Genomic DNA, 26153 nt, shown 5'->3' on the forward strand with positions numbered 1-26153 from the left:
CAAAATATCAATCCCCGAAGTCAATAGCTATAACAAAATTCAGTGCTGAGTTTTGTGATTCCCCTTATGTTGACTTAACAGCTGTCTTCCTAAAAAGATCCATCAGTTTCAGTCATGCAGCTGCTCTTGGTCTGAAGTAAGAATTAGATTTTAATCAACTTAATGGCTAAGTATTAAGAAAGGCTTTTTGCATCATCTGGGGTTACTGTGTCCATGGGGATGTATATTTGTATATGTGTGCATCTTTGTTCTATGACTAGACCTTTCCTAAAGCTCTTCCAGCTGTGGCCATACACATCTTAAGTATCGTTTAGCAGTCACTTCTGGCTTTGCTGGGCATATTGAGATTTTGGCTTATATTGGGAATTGTCCTTAGCATAGTCAGGTACTCCATATATTGTATGATTCATTAGTCCTGTGATGCCTTTTTTGGTATTATAAAGTGGACAACAGCCAGCTGTAGAAAGAAATTCATCCTTCGAAAAAGATTCCACCCAATGACAGACTTGGGAGAAGGTGTCTCTCAGTGGCAGTTCTTCCTGCTTTCCTTGACAACTTTTTCCTTTACAGTGGCTTACTGTGAGGTTTTTTTATGGCGCTGTGTAGACTGTTCTGGCCATGTTTCTACATGATTACAAATGATATTTAGAATTTTCTTTTCTTGTGGTTTCTCCCTTCCAGCTAAGAACATCTCTTGGAAAAGGAAGAGCATTTCTTCGTTACTCCCTGGTTCACCAAAGACTAGCAGACACCTTGCAGCAATGTTTTATGAACACCAAGGTGACCAGGTGAATAGCAAAGTACCTTGTTAACTAATGGGTGTTTGCTCAGTGTGATCTAGCAACATCACCTAGTAGCTATTGAAAGAAGTTGAATCCCTTCCAAATAGGTGGCTTAGAGAGCTGGTAATAGGATATGAAGGATAATGGACCTTCTGGCCTAGGTCACTGGTTCGTATCTATCTTGGGCTTGTAAAGATTGAAAGTTATTACAGCTAAATATGTGTGGAATGGGTGGTACTGGTGCTTCCATGTGTCGATTTCAAAGGTCATGTTTTCATAAGTATGGAAGATCCTGGGTTTGATCAGCTGCACATCATGAGGGAGGATTAATTTGGATATGTTGCACAAAGCCCTAGAAAGCATTTCCATATGCCTTTGGATTGTCATACAGAGGAACAACTTACCTCTGGCCAGGGATCACCAAAGGTAGCTTGTAGTTGTTTGGAGGGACACCGCCAGGGCATTTAGAATAAGCCAACTATTGTCACAGTGTATTTTGCTCTGGATGCTGCTTTCTGTCCCTCATTTTTGATGTACTGAGTGAGTGCTTTAGGTATTTGCTATGTGATTTTCCCATATATAGCAAATATATTGTATTGTCAGTGATTTGCCCAAGCACTAGAGGAAAAAGTCTTCTGTGCAGGGGCTCCTCTGAAGATATTTATGTGGAATTAATTAAAGTTGTTTAATTTCTTTTACATCAAAGAGATGGGATGTAGTTTGGTGGGTCTAGTTGCTTTCAGTTTGTGTTTAGAATAGCGTATCCTAATTTTTTCTGGGTGGAGTAAATGATGATGTTGTTGAGGTTTTTTGCAAGAGAAACTGCTTCTTCTCTTGCTTATGAATGAGTATTAATTCTTTTTTGTTTGTTTGTTTTCAAGTGACTGGTACTATGCAAGAAGTCCATTTCTGAATTCCAAAATGAGTTCTGACATTGTGGGTCAGCTCTATGAGCTCACTGATGTTCAGTTTGACTTGGCATCAAGAGGCTATGATTTAGATGCTGCTTGGCCAGCATTTGCCAGGTAAGATAGAACCACTTTGTCATTTTATATTAACAGGGCCATAAACCACCTGCCTGCTAAAGAACCTGTAAAAGTTTATGCTTTTGAAGGTACAAATACTTGTGTTAGAGCAGGTATATACTTTTTCCATGTAATTATTCTATTAACAAATTTGCCTGTTTTTCCTTCTAGTATACTATGTCCCAGTGATCAGAGCTGATGCTCTGTAATACAGTACTTTCAGTAACGGCAGTTTAGGCCCAAATCCCAAGCCATTCTTGTCTATACAGGCACAAGAAGAAATGTTCTTGGCTTCTGTTTTAAGAACTGAGACATATTGTGGGTGGACAGGCTAGCAGTGTGCTTCACTTGCAGCAATGGTGATCCCACTGGACTTGGGGAATAACAAAAACAACTAGGTCTGGTCCAGATCTATTTGTATCAATGAGAATTTTCTAGGGCCACTTGCTGCCACCACCTGGTTGAGCTGCTGCCACACAGCAATACAATTCCTTAGAGTAAGACTGCACTGGTTCTTGTGGATATGGGAAGTCATGGCTACCATAATCTTTTATAGGTGCCTTCGATATCCCTATTTTATTTTTCATCAACTTCAGTGGTTGTTGGCCAAGGCAGCAGGTGCAGTTATGTCTTTTTGCATGTGGTAGATACCAGTAGATAAATCTTACATATACGAGTAGGAAGACATGTATATATGTGCTCAGAGTTATATATTGTTTCTCTGTGTGATCAACAGAAGGACACTGTCCTCTCTTGGATCTTCAGCATATTTATGGAAGCCCCCAAGTCGCAGTTCTAGCATGAGCAGTTTAGTGAGCAACTATTTGCAGGTAAGCAGATTGCAAATAAATATTTATGTGGCATGGTAGATCTTTAGTTGGCATAGTTCCAGAGAACTTGGTAGTTTTACCATGGTTGTGACTCTTATAGTGCTAAACTACAAAAAGGGTTCTTAATTAAAAGTAAAGGGAATTGTCTGGTAGCTGAATCAATTGAACGTGCAAATCTTGTAAAGGAAAAAAATATATTCAGAAGACTGCTTGCAGATAGGTATGTTTTCATCTATATTTTGGGAAAACAAGTCCCATTTCCTATAAGTAGATATCTTGTAGTGCTATGAACACAACGTAGAATGTTCACTGTGTGTTAAGATCTGAACTTGCATTTATGTACATGTTTAATACTACTTAAATGTTCTGGTTTTCCCCCTCTGTTCATTTAGGCCCAAGAGTTTCCCTCCAGCCCTGATGTAAATAGCTCGCTGAATGTTGAACACCTTGAGGGCTATGAAGAGATGCGTTTAGAACTTGACCAGGCTGAGCTGAGGCAGAGGGAACTTCAAGATCGTATTCACCAGCTAGAAATGGAAAACCAGGAGCTCCAGGCAGCTGTCAGCCTTCAAAAAGAGCAAGTACAGGTAGAAAAGGAGAAGAGCAATAACTACAGTGAGGAGAACTCCCGGCTAACAAAGATGATCACAGAGTTACAGAAGCAGTGTGAGGTCTCACACTCCACTCAGAACACTGTCCATGACCTGCAGAAGTGCCTACAGTCATTGGAATTAAATGCAGTGGAGCAGCAGAAAGAATATTCAACAAAAGTGGAGCAGCTGTTGACCAGCAAGGAAGACTATGCCTCAAAATTGCAGGTTTCAAATCAGGAGCTGGAGACCTCGAGGGCTTTGGTTGCTGTGAATAGTCTTTGCATCGATGAGCTCAAAGCCAAGCTGAGTTCTGCAGAACAGAAGAATCTCAGCCTCCTTGCGAAAGTTGATGCTGCCTTGGATGAAAAGGGGCAGCAAGCCACAGCCCAGTGTGACTCTGCCCTACAAATACACACACTGTTAGAGAAGCTTCAGGAGATGGAAAAGGAAAAGGCAGATATGCAAAGACTCAGTGATGAACGTGCATCTCAGCTGAAAGCAGCAAAGGAGGAGCTGCGGCTGAAAGAACAGGCACAGAAGGAACTGGAATCCAGATACAATCGCCTCACTGCTGACTCCAAAGAAGAAAGTGAAAAGCTGATTGGGAGCCTGGAAACTATGACAAAGGAAAAGGATGCACTTCAGAAGGCCCTGACTCTGAAAGGAAAGGAGATGGCTGAGCTCCAGACCCAGGTAATGGGGTCGCTGGCTCAGGTGGGGTCACTGGAAAAAAGTCTTGAGGAAGCCAGGAAAGAAAAAGAGAAACTTGAGGAGGAATATGGTAGGAGGGAAGGAGCACTGAAGCAGGAATCCCAGTCACAAGCAGAGCAACTTGCACTACAGGAGGGTCACTTAACAAAGGTGAGTCAGACTGTGTGTAGCCTTGAGGAGCAAAACCGCAAACTCATGTCTGAGAAAGAGCATCTCGGGCAGAAAGTCAAGGAGCTGGAGGAGCAGATGGAGCAGCAAAACTCTGCAGTGAGCGAATTGGATGAGGAGAGCAGGAAGCTGAAAGCAGAGAATGTGAATTTGCAGCAGTCCAAGAACGAGATGGAAGCGAAGCTGAAAAATCTGGAAGCTTCTAAAGCTTCCCTGGAAGCTGAGGTAGCCAGGCTGAGAGCCTCTGAGAAGCAACTTCAGAGTGAGATAGATGATGCCCTGGTGTCAGTTGATGAAAAAGAGAGAAAGCTCCGGGGCGAGAACAAACAGCTGGATGAAGACTTGCAGAATGCTAGGAGGCAAAGCCAAATTCTGGAGGAGAGGTTGGAGGCTCTGCACTCAGAATATGAAGAACTAAGGCAAAGAGAGGAAACCACCAAGGAGTCTTATGCCTCACTTGAAGGACAGCTAAAGAGTGCCAAACAGCATAGTTTAGAAATGGAAAAAAGCTTGGGCACCTTGAAGGAAAGCAAAGAGTGTCTCCAGTCACGGGTCACAGAGAAGGAAGTAGAACTGCAAGGCTTGGAGAGCCAGTGTGAGCAGCTGAGAGTAGAAGCTGAAAGACACAGAAAGAAAGCAGAGACTCTTGAGGCAGAAAAACTCAGTGTTGAAAAAACATGCCTTCATCAGACAAAGCTTATAGAATCCCTCACATCGGAAAAAGAATCAGTGGAAAAACAGCAACTACAGCAGGCAGCTTCCCTGGAGAAGGAGGCAAAAGAGCTGGCCTTCAGACTGACCATGAGCGAAGAGCAGTTGGAGGTCAGCCGAGGTGAAGTGTCTAGGCTGCAAGCAGAAGTCCTTGACCTGCGAGTCAAGCTTCAGCAGACCACTGATGAGAGAGAGAGGATGAGAGGTGAGCTGGCAGTCACTGTGACTGCCTTGAGTGAGCAGAAGGTGCTTGTTCAGCAGCTGAAAGAGCAGAGTGAGTGTCTCAACAGAAACCATGTGCAAGAACTGCTACAATGTAAAGAAAGGGAAGAAGTGCTGAAAAAAGATCAGGCGACAACAGCCTATCAAAAAGCTGAGCTGGAAAATAATTTGCTGAACCTGAAGGAAGAGCTATCCAAGGTTAAGCAGTACTTGGAAAATGCTAGAATGGAAAACGAAGAAAACAAAGATCTCCTCCACAGGACCAACACAGATATGGCTGAACTTGGTATTCAGATTTGTGGCTTGTCCTCTGAAAAGATGGATGCAGAAGAGCAGTTAGCCCAGGCCAGAGAAAGGCTCAAAGAACTGGAAGAACAGGCAGCAGAGCAACAGAAGATGCTGAAGCTTGACATCTCTAATCTCAAAGAGGAGAACAAGAGCCTGCAAGAGAAATTAGAGGAGGCTCAAATATGTGCCGCAGCTGTCCCAAATCTGCAATTGCAGCTGGAGACAGTAAAGAAACAGGCACAGAGTTTCCAAGAGACCAGCCAAGAAGAGCTATCTGCAATAAAATTTCAAATGAGCACAGAGATTCTAAATTATCAGACAAAATTCAAGGTAAATTAATGTAATTATTATAGCTGAGGGAGCTGCTTTAGCATCTGCTGCAGCAATTACTGCATGAAATCCTAAGTTTTGTGTAGGTCAGGCTCTGAGACTAGCACGCAACTAACCTTAGCCTGGGAATCTGAAAATGTCTCTACACTCATGACCTAGGCCTATCTGAGATAAAATAACTCTTCAGAGTGTTATGGACCTGTACAGTGTGGCCGTCCAAGCCCAGAGGAGAAGCCGTCCACTCCTTGAGAGGGTGATGATTTCTTATGTTGCCACTGAAGGTGGCATCTGCTGTAACTATTCCCTCTGGTTACAGCTGTGGTTGTTCTCTTTTTTGGTAGGAACATTGCAAGACCTGTTCCCCACACCCATAACACTGCTTCTCCTTAGAACTGATTCTAATGAATGCAGACTTAAATTGAAACCATATGCTTTTGCAGTTAATTCCCTCATATATTTTTGCTTTCAGCTGCTCAAGGTAGCAGTGGAGAAGATCAAAGTTTTGCTTCCAGAAAAACCTGAGTCAGCCCTGTATACGTGAAACAGCACACCTAAAGGCTGAAGATTTTATTGTGGATTATTTGCCATTCTGAGATAATGTCTAAGACGGGTAGTTGATCAGAGGCTTATGGCATTGCATGAGTTTGACCTTCTTTTTGTTCAGAATTGTAATAACCTATGGAAAGTAGCAGTAAAACACAGCTAATGTCACCACAGAGGGAGTTTCCTTGATTCCAAGTGTTGAGTGTCTTTTTAGCTGTCTTTCATAAGCCTGACAGTGGTGCTGCATTTATCACACGCATGGCACTAAGAGCACTCATGATTCACAATGGGGAATTTTGTAAATGAAGGGGTGGCCGCTAGAAGATTTCTAACTCCTGGCTCAATCTCTCTGCTAGGCAGTCAGTGAGGAGTGTGGGAAAGTGAGAGAGCAACTTGAGGAGCAGAAGCGACAACAGCATGCTGCGGAGGAAGAGATTACGGAGTTACAAGTAGGTGCTTGATCTGATTTAAAACCAGAGGCGTTTGTGTCAGCAGGCATTAGTGTTATAGCTGAGAAGGCAAGCAGCATTTCTGATGAAAGGCTGTGAGTCTGAGAATGCCCTTGAATAAATACACCATGCTGCAGACAAAATACTCAGCAGCTGACAGCCACCAAAGCAGAGATTATGAGAAACACAACTTCACTTAGGATTTGTTCTGTTTTGAAAGCTAGCCAGGTTTTCTGTAAGACCTGACTATGTGTTCTCTTCTTGAATGGGAGTGCAGGTTCAAAATATGTCTTTCTTAGGCCCTGCATGCCACTGTACGCAGTTACATGTCTGGATCCTTCTGTTTTCAGGCTTCAAAGGGCACTGAATCAGAGAGTTAATCTGTCTGAGAAATAACCCAGCCAGAAAAAAATAGAATTTTTGCAATAAATTTATTGAACAGTTGAGTTAGGAGGGTCGTACTGAGTTGTAAGGAATCCAGAAACAAGGAAGTTAAGGTTATTGAATGAGGCCCTGCCTGTTAGCAGAAATACACACACCTTTAGATGCAGTTGGATATGTTCCCTGAGGACTCCAAGTTTGGCATACTTGGCATACTCTGGAGAGGCTAGCTGTGAAAGAAGTTGGTTTTGTTGTCCATTGTTCTTCATATTCCATATGGCTTTAATAAACAGCATTTTTCTCCTACCTAATTTTTTACTTTTGAGTTTTTTAGGTGGTGAAAAAGCTTTCAGGGTGTATTCTTTTGCCATTATCTTTGAGAGATTTTCCTTGATAAAGAGGCAAAAGCTCAACTGACATGAACTAAGAAGAATTACAGGCTTAATGCTCTCTTAGTTTAGAGTTTATCCCTTATTCAGTGTGACAGAAGTAATCAGTCACTAGTACACAACTAATTACTGCCTGCTTATACAATAATATCTTAATTGGTTGTGTGGCTGTAACTGATTCTTCTGAAACATTGTTAGCTGTCCTGGTAATTGTCCTATGCATGGTAAAGTGTTATTTTTATGTGTAAGGAAATACAGTCGTTTATTCTACTAGGCTGCAAACACGAGTTTGTCCAGAAAGCTGGATGAAGCAAGAGAGCAGCTGTCTGAATCAGAATCTGCTCGGCTGCAGAGGGAAGAGGAGGTGACATCTCTTAGAGAACTCTTGGAAAGGTGAGAGCTAAGGTTCTTTACACAAGCCGTTACTTGTAAGCCCAGCAAGGGAACAATAACCAAAACATAATGAAAATCCCTGGGGTTTATGAAGTACCGTGTGCCACAGGGTTTGCATAGGGCAAATAGTGCATGGGCACTGACAAGGAATATCAGATTGACACTTCAGATAAGAAATAGATAAATTACACAGCATGCATGAATGAGCGGTTTAGATTTTACTGTATTGTTAGCTGAGGACATAAATTCATTGTATATCGTCCTTCATGAAACTTTAAGATGTTTTTATAACCTTCTTTTACCTTATGGGTTAAGCACAAAATTAAAACAATATTGGGGGGCCGGGTTGTAAGGAATGGAAAATTTAAGGGTTTGGGCTGTTTGTTTTTTCTCTCCATGAGCTTCAGGGAATCAGCAAGAATTATTTGAATGGAACCACATACTGCTTGTCTTTGCCAGGTTTCTTATCAGCTTTAATTATCTAACTCAGGCTGTGTTTTCAAGGTCTGTAATGTGGGCCTGTGTGGTGTGAATAATCTGGAAATCAGAAATAGAACTCTGAGGCGTGGACTCACACAGAGTCTAATGGGTTAACCAAAGCCTATGTATTTTTATGTTTTTTGCTGATATCATCTCTTTTATTCCCAGTGTGATAGCCGTCATAAGCTTTGCTATAAGCAGGCCATCCAAGAAATTGCTGGTTGCTGACTGTGTTCACTAGATGGTGGATCTATGTGCATTTTCAGTGATGCAGAAAACTGGAGAGATTCTGTCTAGCTCTAAAAAATTTGCACACTGAGAACACTTTCACTGAAACTACCTGTTTATCGGGGTGGAGGAGCCCTTTCTTCCGTGGGGAAGACTTAAATGGACATGAGCTAAAAATGATTCTTAATTGCCTTTATATTTGATCAGGATCCAAAAAGAAGCTGATGAAGCAAAAGAGAAGATCCTGGATTACACTGAGAAGCTCAGCAAGGTGGCAGCAGACAAAGATAGCAGTGACCAGAAATTATTTGCTGAACTGGATGACTTGACAAGAACAAAACACTTCCTTGAAGAGCGTTTGATAGAACTTATCAGGTTGGCATCAAAACAAACAGCAAACAGAAATTAAAATCCTAGCTTAGGATGTTGAGGGATACTGCCTAGGTGGTCCAGTCTTGTATTCCTGAATTAAAGATACAAGTAATAGCCAAATTCAGCAGCAGCTGAAATTTTGCATTTCCATAATACAGTAAAAAAATGTAACACCAAATGTTATCTCCTTAATTTGCTGTCTGTTTTGCAAAAATATGTAGTTCTCCACATGGCATCTGTTCTTCTCCCTGTCTTCCTAGAAGCTTCAGGAGGTTTTTTTACCTATCTTTATTTCTGAAAGCTCCTCAGAAATTTAGAGCAAAGGAATTTTTACTGTGAAGTTTTCATCAGCATTCCATTGAGGTTAGTTAACAGTAAACCAGCACTGATAACTTCTGTGTGTTTTTCTTTCCTTTAACTGTGTCTCTGCAGAGATAAGGATGCTTTGTGGCAAAAGTCCGATGCTCTGGAGTTCCAGCAGAAGCTTAGTGCAGAGCAGAGGTGGCAGGGGGACACAGAAGTTAATCACTGTCTGGACTGCCAGAGAGTGTTCTCATGGATGGTGCGCCGACACCACTGCAGGTCAGTTTGTTGAACTGTATTGCACTGTTCAAAAGCAAAATTCAGTATGATCATCTACATGGATGAAAGATTTCTTAATGTTTGTACTTCAATGATCAAAATCATTGATATATGACATTATACAGGCTGAAAGAACACACGAGCTTAGAAGGGGGTAAGAGACATTAATGGAAAGGTCCCTTGAAAGGCAAAGATCTGGATGCAACTCTGACCTGGGGAGTCTGTTAGTATCTCATTTCTGGAAACAAAGATAATCACACCCGACCTGGTGTGTTTCTTTGAAGGACTGTGCACTTCTCTCTTCATGCTCTAAACAGTATTCACTAGGATGGTTTTGCTATTGTGATGTAAGTATTCCAGAACAAATTCCAACCTGCTGTGCAAATGTAAATTTTTTTATTTACACTAGATATGTTGAGAGATAATTACCAAATGCAGAGTAATCTCTTTTTTTTAAAGTTGATAATAAATTATTTCCCTTACAGTTAGTATTATTTATCTGATCTAGATTTATTAAAATATATTTAAGTGGATACATTTCAGGGTCCCAGTGATATGTTTGGTTTGACTCTTCACTGTTCCTTATTCTCATGACCTGATTTGTCATGTAAGGAAAGAAGTACTGGGACTGTTTCAACTGCATATAAATGTAAACAGCCTTCCATGGGGACTAGTGAATAATGAAGTCATTTTAGGTAAAAACTTCCAAATTACTCATTTCTACTAAAATCTGTGAAAGGTATTCTTGTTTTCACCTGCTAATGATTTAAATGATTATGAAAAACAAAACCATTAAAACTTCATGAGTAGCAGTCATCCCTGCTGGGTGCTTTTCTTCATGAAAATCTTTAAATGCTCATTAAAAAATAGTTGACAGTTTGATACTGAGAGACTTCAGAGTGGAGAGGGCAGGAGGGCTGAATGTACATGTATGACTCCAATACTGGTTTTTCTTTCTTGTCTGAAGGGGAGAGGGGTCATTATGAAGCAGAGACATATAGATGTGTTCTTACAGTCCTTACAATCAAGTAGAGTTTTGCTGTACCTTAGTATGAGATTTGGCCTGTGTGATATTATTAAGCTCATTTCCTTTCTATGTACTTAGTATAAATATTATTTATTTGTATTGCATATTTGTGTGCAATTTATTGTTTTATGTCTTTATATTTAAATGTAATTTTATTTCTTTTTTAGTATTTTTAGATTTTTCTGTTTTCTCTGCTTATTAAGGTAGCAAAGTGTGAATGTGAATTTCTGTCCTGTGCTTGTCAAGAAGACTTGTTTCACTTCAGAAAGGAGCACAGTCTGTATAATGAGTTCTGCCACGGATGTAGTTTTCACTCTTTTGAAGAAAACAAGACTGTTATGACAAAGCCCCAGACTCTGTCACGTAGATATGTTCCAGCTGTATGTGGTGCTTTTCTAACACCTTTGGTTTTGAATCATTTCTAGAATGTGTGGTCGCATTTTCTGCTACTACTGCTGCAACAACTACATGGTGACAAAACCTGGTGGAAAAAAGGAGCGTTGCTGCAGAGCTTGCTTTAGTAAGCCTAGAGTCATCGTGGACAGTACAGATGACTCTGGGTCCAGTGCCAACCAGGAAGGATCACCAGCTTCATTGGAATCGCCTGTGTCACCATCTGAGAGGACTTTTGGTTAGTTTATTGTTTGCATGCTGTGGAGAAATAAGTAGGGTTCTTTGACAGTCTCCAAGAAACCACATGGTCACCTCCTGCTCCAAGGACCTGCAGGAGGTCATGGAGTGTTTTCAGGGTGTGACTGATCCCATCTTTGAATTTGATTGGTATTGACAGAAACATGTATGTATATTAAATGAGTGTCAGTCAGCCCAAGGTTTTATATTAGTTCTGATAGTTACTTAATGCTTCTGTAAAGGTAAAGGAATGGCCCAGTCTTCCCCTTTAAGGGCTTTGCTTGTTTATTTTCCAGACAACCAGCTAATATTGTTTATGTTTATTTTCATGTCCTTTTATGGCACAGTTGCAAGTGAAGCCTCTAAGCCACCAGATGATGCAGCATTTGATATAATCACTGATGAGGAGCTGTGCCAAGTACAGGAAACAGACTCTCTCCACAATGAAAGTCAGTTGGAAAGAGTGTCTCTGGATCAAAGCATGACAGATTTGTGAGTAAACAGCTGTTCATGGAGAGGGGACTCTTTTGGGTTTGCTTTAGAATGTTCTTTTTTTTTCCCATTGAGAACCTCTGCATAAAGAGAAGACACCTCTGTTCCGAGGCCACATGTTCATTAGACCAACACAGCATAATTTTGACCTATTTGAATAGTCAGCATCAAATCTAGTAAATATAAACAGCTCCATCCTCTCCCTCCACCTGTTTCTCCACAGCACAGGGGAGTAGTCCCAGCTCTGTGCTGTCATCAGGCCAACTGTCACCTTTAAAGCAGCATTCAGACCACGCTGGATCACTGGTCATGCACACACAACTTGTAATAAGAGCTAAGTGATACTGTCAGACTCACCACTGCGTAGTATCAACAGAACAAGGAGGTGGAGAAAAGGAAAGATGTGCTCTTTTTATGACAGGCTTCATTGAACTAAATGTGAAAGAACCTGTCTGTGTCCATAGGATTCCTTTTTACCTTAAGATGACAGCTCACACAAAAGGAAAAGAACAATTGTGTAGCTAAATCTGGCACAAGTTTGTTATTTCTTTCTTAAGAAAAGAAGAGTGAATGTGGATTTCAGTAATTTTTTTTTACATCTATTTCTACATTGAATTAGCAATGAAGAGGATCTCATCTGAATATCTAAATACTTGGTTTGCAAATTATGTTGTAGTATTATAGTGTAAGGGACCCCTGGTGGCCTAGTGGTTAGCATGCAGGACTCTCACTGCTGCGACCCAGGTTCGATTCCTCGGTCCCCCAGGCAGATGGAGCCCGTTAGCCCTGTGAGGCCATCCATCTATGAGAAGGTCACTCTAAACAAACCTACGTCCTGAGGACCTCACTGCCATTGTCCAAACTTGCTTGGCCCCGGCAGATGAACCTTAGGATTAAAGGGTGGGCTCAGTTCAGCGCAGGCTGTGTCTCACCTAAAAAATCCATTGCGCAGGCTGGAAAGGTAAAAGACCTTCCCCAAAATCTTCGTTCATGAAGACTGGCCATTATTATAGTGTAATATATATTGAGATTTATACAAAATGTTGATTTACTATTCTTCAAATATTTCAAGTATTTTACAAAACTTCTGTAAAATATATTATTTTTTGAGAAGAAAAAAGAAAGACAAATTTCATCTAAATTATGCACTTGCTTTGCTTCTGAGCAGAAAAATAAACTTGATAAATCTAAATGCTAAACTGAAAATAGCCACAGGGTAACCAGTCTGTTGCTGAGAAAGCAGTCCTAGACTCTTTTGCTTTCAGCAGACCCATTTCTGATATAAACCACAGTGACTTGCAGTTTGTTTATTTGGTAAAAAAAACTTTTCGAAATTCTATATTTTTGTTTCTTGGTAGATAACTTGTCTGTATTCTGCCTATTTTGTATACTGTTAACACTGACAGTATATTTCTGCTTGTGATGTGCTGGGCATACATGAATGAACTGAGCTCCACAATGCTCTTATGAATTTAGTATTGCCTTTGTTTTGCAAAGGGGCAGTTTGTGGTGGTGCGTTTTTGTATGTTTGTTTGTTTTATAAAGAAAAAAGTGTAATGTACTACTAATTTGAATTTGTGCTGTCTGCAGAGGGTATATCACAGGTGAATTAGCTCTGGAGAAAACAACCAGAAGAAATAAGTGTGGGTCACCATTTGTTTCAGTTTGGGATTGATCTAGGTTCATCTTGTCCCACAAAGTATTCAAGCTAGAAGGAAGGATTGCCACTAACAATGGAATACTATTCTTGAAGAGTCCCCATGCAACAACCTACTTGCACCATGTAAACTTTTGCAGGTTGTCCATCTCCCCTTGTTCACATATTATAGGCAGGATAGCCAGGAAATAGTGTTTTATCTCTGCTGCTCTTGGTTATCAGTTTCATGAGCAGGTGGGAGAGTCCTACTATGGTCATACTTGGAGCGAGAATGGCCTTCTTACATTGCAGATGACTTGATCACCTTGTGTTGATTGTGTGGTTTTGTGTTATGGGAGATATCTAGAAACTGATAAATGAGTCAAGTGGTGGTGTGGTGCCGGTGGTCCGTGTTGAGGGGAAAAAAGCAGAGCACAGTGTTGATTGTGACAGCACAGTTTTCTCACTTGTTTCTGTGGTGAGGGGTGTACGTGTACCTGAGGCTTGAGTGTCGCTTAGCACATGAGCAGATAATGCAGCACAAGATGCTTTGGGGGTTTGAGAGTAAATGTGCCAGTGGCACTATACTGAGAACAAGCAAAGATTCTGCTAACCCTCTGTTCTGTCTTTGACAGCAGCCCATGGCAGATGTACTGAAAATTTCCCATATTTCAAGGATCTGCAGTTCAGTTACTTTCTGAATTCCTTTGCTGCAGATTTCTTGGCTGTACTGGACTGAACACCCTGAACTTCATATAGACCTATAGTTCTTTTATTGTTTTTTGAAAGTATCCAGCTAAATGTGGCCTAATGGAAACTTTTGATAGTCTCCACTGGCATTCCAATAATGTTCTCTTTGCATGAAATTGAATACTTTGAGCAGAATTTACTTTGATATTGTGCCTGGGGAAGACGCAAAGGATCCAATATTGTGCTTGCTAGATGCAGATCTGAGGAATACATACAAATAAGTAAGTTTTCAGGCCAGACTTCTTTGTTGAGATCTCCTGAAAATAATCCAGTCTAGTTGGGTTTTGCCAGAGATGTGAACTAATATTGGTGCAACTCTGTAAATGAGGGAGATAAGCAGCCAAGAGAGGGAAGAGAAGGGAAGCTTGGTGTCCAAATAGAAGATCTGCGATAGACATGCTCTGTTGACATAGTTTCTTATGACCTTACTCTGACTGACTGGCAGTCACGCTGACCGCTTCTATTCTAGGTGTGAGTCCTTTCTGGATTGGCAATGTGAGTTTCTGCTCAAAGAAGTGAATTATCTTAAAGGACATTCCTGTTTCTATTTGTCATCCTTTTGGTGCCTACTGTACTGTTACTCTATTTTTCACTTGTTTTCTTCACCTAGCCTGCCACTGTAGTTCTTTCCTTGAAGTGACACGAAGTAATTACAACAAAAATATTTCATAACAGCAAATTTTGAGAGTCTGCCTTTACTGGTATAGGTCAGTTGAGAATCAATTAAAACTCAACTTGGTCATGAACTGCACAGATGTGTGATAAGATAGTTGATGTACCAGCATAACTCTGGCTGACCTTGAAGCAACTCTTTCCTACAGGTTAGGATTAAGCAGCAGTTGCTTCATTCTTTCAAGTCTGTTATGTGTGTTTGGAGCAACCTGATAAAAATCTTAATGTGAGAAGCTAAGTTGTGTAATTGTGGTAGATCCCACTAGTTCAAGGCTCATGGGTTTTCTTTTGAAGTGTTGTATTTTTAAACTCTTTTATTTCTAAAGCATTCACATTTGCAGACTGTGTTCTAAAACAGAGGTCAGGGTAGTGTATAGCAGTGGATCAAAGTCCTCAGGGTAAACCAGTGCACTGTGTTTCCATTTTTACATATCATAGACATTACATGCCTGCTATACATGTTGCAGCAGCAGAACCAAGATCATAGACAGCAGAATAAAAAAAAACAACAAAAAAAACCCCTTGCCACCACCCTGGTACAGAAACAAGGAGTTTATTCACACCTTGGTAGCGGTAGAAAGAACATCTGCACTGTGATTGCTTTGGTTTGCATTCTTCTTTTTCTTAAAAAAGACTCATAACACTCTTTGCTGACCTAATTACTACTAACATGGCCAGGTGCCAGTGTAGCCAAAAGGGGGAACTGAATGTGGCAAAGCATTCACTGTGCAGAACCAGCCAGGAAGGAGTGGGGACAGGAGAACCTCTTGCCATCCTCTTGCTGGTAAAACCTGCCTTGCTGTCTATGGGGATAGCAGTTTTACTTGCCGCACACATGTGAAAGCACAACATGTTCCTTCCTGGTTTTATTTTAAGGATATTTCACTATGGGAGGAACGAGAGATTGTGTAGTAAGGAAAGGATTGCCTAAGCACCTGTTTTCTAAGGGGGAAAAGGGACATGGACGCAATGAGTCAGGTACCACTGAGCTGCACTGCTCTGGTAAGAAAGACTGAGAGTTAATGGGGAGAAAAGGAACATCCAGAGTGAGTGTGATTGTTTAAAAAATGGTTTGAAACAGTTTAAACTGGTATTTTAAAGCTGTAATGCAAAGGACTTTCAGCCTTTGGGCCAGACCCAACCCTGCCTTCATCACAGCTGCATAAAGCCTCCCTCTGCTCCTCTCCAACATCCCTTCTTTTTCCTATTCCAGTCTGTTCTCCAGCCTGTTCTACTCTCTGCAAGAGCTTTTGCATACTTTTGGTCCCAATCTGCACTGCTCCCTGCACACCTTTTTGCCTCCCACTAGGAAGTGAAAAGGCCAGAGGTGGAAAGGGAGGACGGGAGGAACAAGGTTGGAAAACAACTAAGGAATCCACAGCTTCATGGCAAGGGAACCAGGTTGCCAGGAAAAACAGACTGGAAAGATGTCATGGGACAAAAAATGTGTGGGAATGGGGATGTGAGAGTTTGGATCTAGGGAAGCAGTGCTTAGTGTTGGAGACCACATGTGACATGATGTCCCTTGTGTTTACAAGGGGTCTGGTCAACTGGCACCATGAGCTCTGTTATCAGAAGTAAGATACATAGATGTGTAGGGGACGTTCAGACCATGAACCTGATATTAGATGAAAGGCAGATGAAAATGCTGCTTTATTACAGAAATTTTAGACAAATACTAAAGGATTATGTGTAGAGAACTTCTCCCAAATGGGAAAAAAAAACCCACCCAAAAAAACCCAATCACACAGGAAACCCAGCATGAAGATTGAAATGTATGTGTTTTTAATCCAGGAATTCTCATGAAATGAGAAATGAAAGGCTGAACTAAAATATGTAATATATTTGAAACAAAACTCATAAAAGCTTTTATTAACAAATACCATTCATGGAAAAACTGCATGCCAAAGGTTTAGAAGTCAGGAAATTCAAGTTAGCTATATGTCATGAAGCACGGGCTCTGCATAGCTAACTCAGGTACCAGCTTTGGCTGGAAAAGCAGGAGATATTGAAGTATCATGATTAAGATAGGTTGGTCTAAAGTTGATCACAATGTTTACTAATGGCATTGTATTTCCTCTTTCACTCAGGCTACCTATCTCAGTATTTACAAAAAAACAATGTGAAACAGAAACGGTGAAATAGTTGACAGATTTTCTAGGCAGTTTTTGTAGCTTTTGGCATCTGCATTATTTGAAGCAGTAGGTTGAGAGTCTCCCTGTTCAGTGGTTTGCCACTGTTTAGCCATAACTTGTTGTTTGATACATCTTGAGATTTTAATAATTTTTGGTAAGTACCTTCTGATTTTCATCCCCATGAAGAAATGCAGAACAGGGTTAAGACAGCCATGGAAATAAGCAAGAGTTCCTGTTATGATAATTGCATATTTGAAACTGCTTTTCAAGTTAAAGTTCCAGTCTATGTTAATTATCAGTCTCAAGAAGGTATAGGGTAACTGAGAGGGGATAAACGGGACAACTACAGAAAATATTTTTTATAGATTTGTTCTTTTGAAGAATTCTGGCATGCAGTAAAGTTCTAATAATTAGTGAGTAGCCAATGATCATGGCTAGCATAGGAATACAATACGCAAGAGTCACCTGGATCACTTCAAGAGCCAATTCTGTGCAATGGTTTGGCTATTCTTCCTTACATAATGCCTTATCAATATTAAACACCTCACTAAAAAGTATGGTGTGGCAAATGCTAGCGTGATCACTGAGATCAAGACACAGATTAATTTGCCCCATGTCATTTGTTGTTTGGTTTGACACATACGTGTTTCGGTGGCAAAAGTGATAGCAATAAGCCAGTCAAAGGTGATAGACATTAGAGTTAACACTGAAGTGTATACAAGCTCCATATAATACAACGTGCCATGGTGCCTAAAGTCCACTCCTGAGCAACAGAATATCCCCAGAGTGGCAGCATCCCAAGGAAGACCTGTCAGCTATAGCCAAGTTCACCAAAAACACGTCTGTCAGCATCTTCAGTTTCATGTGGAAAACTAGTATGGCAAAGACCAGTGCATTTTCTGCTAGGCCAAGGATGAAAACAACTGAATACATACAGAGCAGGAAGACTCTTGTAAATATGAAAATTCTCACTTCTGTTTTCACTGGGACCAGTGATGGAGAAGTTATAATAAAAGTTAGCAGCCTCTGTAGTTGCCATGTTGCCTTCTTTTTAAAGGCAGCCTGTAAGGAGACACATTGAGATTTTTTTTACTCAGCAAATAATTAAATACTAATGCATCCAGGAGACAGGAAAAATCCTAAGTGCTAACAGATAAGAGTTGTAGTAAAGCATCCATGACAGACAAAAGCAAATCTGTTTATTTGCTTAAGAGGATCGGCTTGACAATCAAGACCCAAACACAACAGCTGGTGGATTTGAATACATCATCTGTTACCAGATTTATACTGTTGGAGACTCAAAAGCATACTCAAAAGACAATTACAAAGAAGCTTCTGAAAATAGTGTAAGGATTAAGCTTTCAAATACATCAGTGCTTAGTGTTTGAATTGAGGGCTTCTGGGGAAACCCATGAGAGAAACAGAATTCATTTGGCCAAATCTAGCCTTTGGACTCAGGTTGCAGGCTCTGAGTGTCAGAGTCATTTGTCTTGGGTTGGACCTGTCCTGAAAGGCATGGTTTGAGTCTCAGCAAGTGAGCACCTGTGGTTGTTCAGCCTCATCCTGTTTTTTAGATGTTAGTCACATCATCAGATGGTGGCACTTCTTCCTTTCCCCTTCTCAAGTGACTTACTGGAAACATGGAGGATTTTCATTAATGTATTTCTAACAACCGTCTTTACAAGTTGTTTACCTGGTAAATTAAATCTTTCGTAAGACAGGTCTTTAAAGATTTAGTCCAAAAGTTAAATGTCCTCTCTCTTGAGCTACAGAGAATGTTTCTGTGAGACTAATCCTACTACAAGATATTACTCAGCATAAGATTAGCAGAATTCACCTCTGAATCATCAACATTGGCTGAAAGGCCTTAACTGGTGTGTCGTAATGTACAGCAGTTCGAATGTTTCTTGATTCTGCAAGGGAGGGAAACAGTATTCAGAGAAAGCAGCCCATGCAGTTACATCTTTCCAGCAGCCTGTGGTACCATTGCTGCAGTGCTTCTGGGACTCTGACTTGTAGAGCAGTGTGCTTGTACCTCTGAGTACTTGAGTTTGGAACCTGTGAATATGTATATAAAAAAACCCAAACAACCCCAAATTTGACTTAATCCTGCAGCATCATTTACTAAAATAAGACTACTGACACAAAGCTCTGTGATGCCCTTTAAAATTGAGTTGTTCCTTGTGCTTCATTGCATGTGGTAGCAATTTCTCTGCCTCTGAGAAAGAAACTTGGAGCAAGGTGCTAAATATTCACAAACTGCTCCTGTCAAACAGAGTAGCAACGGGTTGTGAAAACCACTTGCTTTTATCAGTTATTTTCAGATGCAGAACAGAGTATGAGGATGATACAGCAGTGGCTAAGCTATGTGGTAGCATCTGTACCCTAAAGCAGTATGAATGTCTGCCTTGAGAAAAGATAAAGTTCCCACTGTGCTGCAGAGGGCCAGTGATTGGCTCTTTCTAACAACAAGGCCCATTTAAACTCTTAAAACCAGAAAATGTCACTTTTGAAATGTCTTAATCATGCATTTATGGAGAGCTCATCTAAACTACTCTGGTCAGCCTAGTTCACAGTGACCTCAAGTTACCAGAGATGCTCCTTTCTCAGACTGTATGGGCAGGGATGGCCTTCCCATGGAGACCACTACTCTTCCTCCCAACATCCGTTTGCCCTTATCCGTACACGATAAATCTTGGGATCAATTCTGTAACTTTTAATAAACTCTTTACCAAAGATGACTGCAGTATCAGCAGTATTCAACCCTTAGTCCTGCATTCGAGATCAAAAGAAACTCATACATACTTCATTTCTGCTTGCTAACCTACCCGTAATTTGACCTGTTTCCTCTTTTGTTTCATAATCTGTGTTTCCATATAATATCTTTTTGATGGACTGCTCAAAGAAGCCCTCTCTGGCATAGAAATGGTGAAAACGGAGGTGGACTGTGTGAGTTCACCTCAGGTGGTGGGCTGTGAGATTAGCTGTTACTTCTGTACAGGTCAGTCTGAAAACATTTAATTGTATAGCTGTGAAGCTCCCTGTGTGCAGAAACCACACCGGCTGCAGGGAACCTGCAGGCTCTGGGATGGAGCAGCCTCTGTGGAGGTACAGGCTGGGCACAGAGGGCTAGGGAGCAGCTCTGCTGAAAGGACCTGGGATCCTGGTGGATAGTGATGTAAACCCATGCCAGAAACAGCCTCTGCTATACCTCTCCTATAATTCTGCCTCAGTTTCCTTGTAGTAGCCTCTAAAGAACTGTGCAAAGAAAAAATTCAATGGTATTTAAGCTAGTGTTACCCACAGAGGTGGCTGTAGCCTTGGTGATCTACAGACTGTGCAGTATTTGGGATATTTGGGCAGCAACTTGCCAGTGTTTGTAGTGTTGGTTCTCATAGTCATCTGTTTGCTGCCTCCTGCTGGGGAGGGGACTTGAAAGTACCCTGGTAATCCCTAATCACTTATTCTATACCTTTTGCAAATGAGCATTTGAAAGCTGTCTGCATCTCAGAGCCTTTGCCAAACCTCTTCCCTATCACAATACTGAAAAAAGAACCATCATAAGATTTTGCATGTTGTCCCTTGGAGCATGGAAATATCCCTTTGTCATGATTGTTTCCCTAGCTTGCTTTTTTTGTATTGCCTCTGGTCTTACAGATAGAGTGTAACCAATTTTAAAACCAATTTTAAGGCAGGAGAGTCCTTTTGTATTGTTTCTTCTTTTGTTGTTTTTTTTTGTGGTTTGTGTTTTGTAGTTAAATCATACAGAGTTTTTTTTTAAGAAATAGATGGAATTTCCTATGTACCAATAAGCAGGTCACCCACAGCACATGGTGGTAGATCTTCATGTCCATCCATGGTTTTTTCCCATCGGTTATCTGTGTGATGCTTTCCCATCTCAACATATGTCAGAGTTTGCTCATAACCTTCCCATCCCTTTCCCACCCATACTGACACTGTCATGCACCCTGTTAAAAACAGTGAGCTCTGTATCCCCCATGCTCCACTCCAAATCATGCCTCTTTTCCTGCCCTTGTCAGGGACAGTCTATGGCATCCTTTCTTCTGACCCTTCACCATCTTCTTTCTTTTTCTTGTTCTTTGTTGGGCTGGAGGGGAAGGCTAATAACTAAGTTAGGGTGCTTGGGGTGGTTCTGACCTGCTAGATAACAGCAGGCCCAGGGAATCATTGGTGCACTTCAGCATAATGCCTTTGATTGTTTCTTTGCATTTTCAGATGTGTTTGCTGGGCTAAGCAGCTGTTAGGGGCTCTGTACAGCCTCCACTCTCCGTTTCAGGTTTCTGGCTTTCACAGAATTCGGTAAGATTCTCACCCTGGATGACTGAGGTTCTCTCCAGAAATCACCGCGCTGCTGACAGGCAGATGGCTTTTGGGATTTCACTGCTTAGCCATGTGAAGCCAACACCTCAGACACATAGCTATAGCTGTCAGAGCTCAGGTGTTTATGAAAGCAGAAAATTGCCAAGTGCAGAGTTGAACCAGCTTCCTTCAGGATTTAATTCTGAAAGGGACTTCTAACTCTCAAAGCCACTTATGATGTTGACCACAGCATTTTTAGTATCATTTGTTAGAAATGCTTTCCATATATAAGAACAGGCATACTGGACAAGACCATCCACCTGAGGGACAGTGACCAACAGCAGGTGCCTGAGGAAGAGCATAAGAACAGGACAGGCATGAAGTGATACTTCAAAATGCTCCACCAGCCTGTGACAACCCGTGTCTTGAGGATTTACTGAATCAGAGCTGTTCTCTTCCTCCTGTAGTGTCTTTTCCATGCTTCAGTTCTTCCTGCTTTTCATCCCCACTTCATTTCACTTAAAAAAAAACAAAAAGAGAAGAAAAAAGTCCAGACTCTTTAAATAGATAGAGGATACATACTCATAAGCTGGGGACGTGGCAAGCTGGAGGAACATCTTAATGCTGCCACATAGGGTGAATAGGTCATGCAAGAATAAATTCTCTGGTCAGGGGAACAAGAGCTTCAGTTAAATCCTGAGACTGTTTCTTATATTTTCCACATAGGCTAGCAGACCTCAGTTTTAGACTGTTGGACTCAATGGGATATCATAAAGAGAAGGAGGATTTGCTTTGTGATTATAATGACCTTTGGTTTAATACACAAAGTGAGAGACTTAGCATTTCCTTAGCCTATAGTGAGTAGATGTGTGGTGAATTTATTTGCTGGAGCAGCCAAGTGGAAAGCTAACCACCTAACCACGTACTGGGTTGCAGCAGCAGGAATAAGGAAAATCATGTGTTAGAGGAGAACATGGAAAATATATTGGTCCTGGGATTTAATTTACATTTCAGAGTTCCAAACAAAAGGTGAAATTAATTAATTAAATACTGAACTGTAATGGTATTTTGTAATAAATAATGGAGTTTGACACTTCCGGGAAGCCTGTAGTCATGTAGTTCTCTTTGTCTACATTAATTCAAGGCTGTGAAATTAAAGCTGTGTAGCTATCGTGGTGGGAAGGGAGACTTATATGGATCACAGCATGAAATCTGTTGCTGTTACCACTATGCAAGCAAAATATACATATAGGTTTACAACCTACAGTTTAGTTTTCTAGGTGTTGGGTTTTTTTTCCAGAATCAGTTTTCTTATCTAGTTGTATAAAGATAGTTAACAATGAAATTATTTTTATCACTTGCTAAGTATTTTCATAGATGTTGCATTAACCTTTATGGGCCAGCTTATAGTATGTCATTTCTACATTTCAACTGGGAGGTAGTGTTTGGTTATAGCTCAAGTTCTGGCACTTAATTACAGCTGTGAGTGTTCTGTACGTATCCCAACTGTCTCTTTAGGGTATTAACAGTAGTGGCATGAATCTGAAGAAATCAAAAGTTATCCAAGTGGCTACAGGAATAAGAAAACAGGAATAACAGAACATGAATTCTGCAGGTAACAGTGCTTTGACTTCAGGAAATATGTAGACAGTGGGTGCAGCTTTTTTTTTGCTGCATTCATTTGCTGCATATTGCAGTCATAAAAGTAAATTCTTCATGTTTCCAACCAATAATACCACTACACTAGACTTACACCTGGTTCCATGTGCTGCCACAGTATATTCAGATGCTGCTAGTGACAAACTGAAGGAGTTGTTACCTGGAGATATTTTCTCCTGCTCTTGTGGAGAAATGTCCCATTGGATTTAAAAGAAAATGCTGAACTGTGCAATGCTTTTGAGAATTGCTCTACAGCAAGTAAGGCAATTATGCCCTTTTGGGGCGTGATTACACTTGGTGGTTCAGAAGTGCGTATGGTATTACATTTTATTAGATTCCACTGGTTTTTGGAAGGAACTGACCAGTTGGTTTCCTGTATATAAGAATCCTTGGCATTTTTTCTGGGAATGACAGCCTTATTGTCTCAGTTATCAACCTGCTGAAATGCTGAGAAGCAAAACAAGAACTAGTTAGAGAAGCTCTAACTTAATTGGAAACTATCAGCATTTGTTTACTGACTCTCAAACTCATCCTACTCCCTGTGTCCAGCCCTGTAATTTCTAACTGATGCTACTCCATTGTTCACCCAGAGCATACACCCTTTCAGAGGTAAGGAGTGGATAGCAGGTTCTTCCATCCTCTTCCTCTGCTCTTCTGGACACATCATGGTATGGAGGAGAGGTCCTGCTTTGTCATCTTGTAGCAGCTTCTTTAGTGTATTTGTGTTCAAATCAAACAGTATTCCTTGTATGAAAAGAAGACACACGGTAGTTATTCTATAGTGATAAAATATGTGTACAATTGTCAGAGTAAGGAAATGGATAATATGCTCAAACACCTTACAGATTAAATCCAGGGAAATGTCTTATCCCTTTGCCAGCTTTGATTAAGGGACAAGTGCAGACTGTTTTGCTTGTGTCTGCCCTCCATGAAGTTTCCACCTGCCAGGGAATCTTTAAAACCTGACAGCATCTCAGTAGTGAATTTATCTTATGATTGCAGAAGAGATGTTTTGGATGTACTTATGTATTCTTCTTAGCTCATGAAACCAGGATAGGAACAGTTTTACGTTTGTGCCCAGTGGTAAGCGAACAGGGCTGCAGTTTTGCCCAGGCACTTTTGTCACTAGAATGTGCAAAATAAGAACCCTAGAATTTGGTATTAGAACTATCAAAGTGTTTCTATTTTAGGAAGGCATCAGCATGCAGATGGTATTTGACCACATACTACTCAGGTAATCATGATTTTCCTTTTTTCCCTTGTTCTAGAAACAGTACATGTAATTCTTCAACCTTTGATGAATCTGAAGAGTGGCAACTTGCTCAAGATGCTGAGATATGCTTGTTGAAGTCAGGAGAAATCATGTAAGCAGAACAGTTTCGTTACCTCCAGGCTGAAAGAATAAAGGCTGAGATCAGATATCAGCTATGTGAGCACAAGCCTTGCAGGCTCCTGGAAGAGCTGATCCCTTGTGTCCTACAGTAGAATTTGATCTGAGGAGGATGAGAGAGTGTAACTCAACTACACAGAGCAGCAGCAATGAGCCAGGTCCTCCCTCTTCAGTCCTACAAAACTTTAATGCAAGTGGGGAACGAGAAGGAAAGATGTAGGTCCACATCACACCAGAAAATCTTCCTTTCTATTCTTAGAAGGAGGTACTGTCAACAGGAAGGGGGCTTAGAGGGCTGTGCAGTTCTAGCAGTCACTGAAAGAGACTGCAGGGATAAGTCGGGGAGTGCAGTGCTAGTTGGACCTGTTTGCAGTCTGAAATAGATATCTGAATGAGGTCAGCTCATATAATGCTTTAGGACTCTAGCACCTAGATAATGCTTCATCTAGGTGCTAAGAACTTCCTTTTTAATTGGAAGTATTTTGAGGCAGCTTTTTTACAGCTTGTTTGGGTAAAATAGACCAAGATGTAGCATTAAGTGCTTCAGAGGATCTAGCAGGATCTGTTCACATTTCATCCATCCATCCCCTCTGTACTCTTGATCCCCATTTCCTGTACAAATTATACCGAGAAAGGTGAATAAATTGGTTAACTTATTTTTCGTTTAAATTTATGTTTAAAAATAACAGTAGAGGGCAGCAGACTCCTTTTTTAATTGTAGTGACTCTAAAAGGCTTTATTCCAGCACTGGTTTTCTCCAGCTGAAATGAAATAAATAAGTGAACAAAATCCACATTTGCCAGAGCAGTGAAAGTTCCTAATATTAGTCGGCTTTTCTGTAGTTTTTGCCTTCCTCTAAGGCTGAATTTTCATGCATTTTGTGGACCTGTCCTAAATATGCTGTGGAATCTGCCCCAAATAGATGCAAAATAAAAAGCAATGGTTAGTGGGTTTGTCTGATTAAGTGGATTGGATCTCTTCAAGTAATTGTATTTTTCTCACTCACAGGATCAAATTACCCCTTACAGTGGAAGAGATCATAAACTTTGGAGAAAGCAACAAAGAGCTGTTCATTAAATCCAGCACCTACAGTATCATTCCCATCACCGTTACAGAGATGGGGCTAACAATTAGCTGGATCTTTTCATCAGACCCCAAAAGCATATCCTTCAGCGTTGTCTACCAAGAATCTGAAGACACGCCACTGGATCAGTGCAAAGTAAGACCTTTGTTTCCTTACTACCTTAGAGACTGTAGTACTCTACAGTGGGCTGCCTAAAGGAATCAGCAAGTATCACTAGGAGGTCTCACCAAAATGCCAGTTGCTATTGCATTAAGGATTTGTTTCTCCAGTTAAGCTGCAGTTCTGCTAAAGGCAGGGCTACATCCGTAGTTATTTAATGTTACCTGCAAAAGTTCAGTTGAAAAGCACTGTAGCTTCTACTGGTTGCATCTGAAATTCACCCACTATTATTAAACAAAACTAAAAGTTCCAAGCCTGCAAAATTCTTCTTTTTTTCCCCTTTTTCAAACTTTCTTAATTTTAAGCCCTTTAGGGCAAATTTGCCAGATCTTGAGCAGAAGCCACAAGAAAACATAAATTGCTTGGGTTATCTACATTTCTTGCAATGAAGCATAAGCTTGATGGTGTTCAAAATTGCTTTGCCAGTGACCAAGGTATCAGTTTTTATATGTGCTGTCCATATTTCATGAGGATTATGGATTAAGTGAATCTATTTTACTCAAGTAATTGCAAAGTTTTACTGAAGACAAGGCAGCTGCTGGTTTAATCCACCATGGTAGGGGGAACTCTACAGCTGTGATTTACTAGGGGAATAAGACAATTATAGAGCATGTGTTAATTCACTCCATGGTTACCAATTCCATGTAAAATATCTCTTAATCTGAAAGCCGAATGAAGTGTGAATGTTGCTTTTGTCTCGATACATTTATTTGATATAACTT

General features: G+C 40.7%; 2 protein-coding genes across 7 annotated transcripts in view; one reads left to right on the forward strand and one right to left on the reverse strand.

The window, feature by feature from the left end:
• FYCO1 (FYVE and coiled-coil domain containing 1) overlaps positions 1 to 26153 on the forward strand; it is a 46265-nt gene that overhangs the window by 15250 nt on the left and 4862 nt on the right. For 3 of the 6 annotated variants that reach the window (XM_027675564.1, XM_027675563.1, XM_027675565.1), the window contains 13 exons: positions 682 to 788; positions 1664 to 1807; positions 2544 to 2637; positions 3030 to 5660; positions 6560 to 6652; positions 7697 to 7815; positions 8731 to 8898; positions 9328 to 9477; positions 10930 to 11135; positions 11482 to 11626; positions 21056 to 21139; positions 24067 to 24162; positions 25197 to 25407. In XM_027675564.1, coding sequence (XP_027531365.1) covers positions 682 to 788; positions 1664 to 1807; positions 2544 to 2637; positions 3030 to 5660; positions 6560 to 6652; positions 7697 to 7815; positions 8731 to 8898; positions 9328 to 9477; positions 10930 to 11135; positions 11482 to 11626; positions 21056 to 21139; positions 24067 to 24162; positions 25197 to 25407 — 4248 coding nt within the window. Of the gene's footprint in view, positions 1 to 681; positions 789 to 1663; positions 1808 to 2543; positions 2638 to 3029; positions 5661 to 6559; positions 6653 to 7696; positions 7816 to 8730; positions 8899 to 9327; positions 9478 to 10929; positions 11136 to 11481; positions 11627 to 21055; positions 21140 to 23555; positions 23596 to 24066; positions 24163 to 25196; positions 25408 to 26153 lie in introns of those variants that run through there. The other 3 variants (XM_027675566.1, XM_027675567.1, XM_027675568.1) reach the window with 3 other exon arrangements.
• On the reverse strand, positions 16382 to 18004 carry LOC113963963 (C-X-C chemokine receptor type 6-like). The gene is given in 6 exon segments (XM_027675569.1): positions 16382 to 17179; positions 17181 to 17376; positions 17379 to 17558; positions 17561 to 17629; positions 17632 to 17777; positions 17779 to 18004. Coding segments are annotated over 6 exon segments (1059 nt in total). The 5' UTR covers positions 17859 to 18004; the 3' UTR covers positions 16382 to 16791.

The sequence above is a fragment of the Neopelma chrysocephalum genome, unplaced genomic scaffold (assembly GCF_003984885.1).
Source record: "Neopelma chrysocephalum unplaced genomic scaffold, ASM398488v2 Primary Assembly neopelma1_26, whole genome shotgun sequence".
Classification (NCBI taxonomy): Eukaryota; Metazoa; Chordata; class Aves; order Passeriformes; family Pipridae; genus Neopelma; species Neopelma chrysocephalum.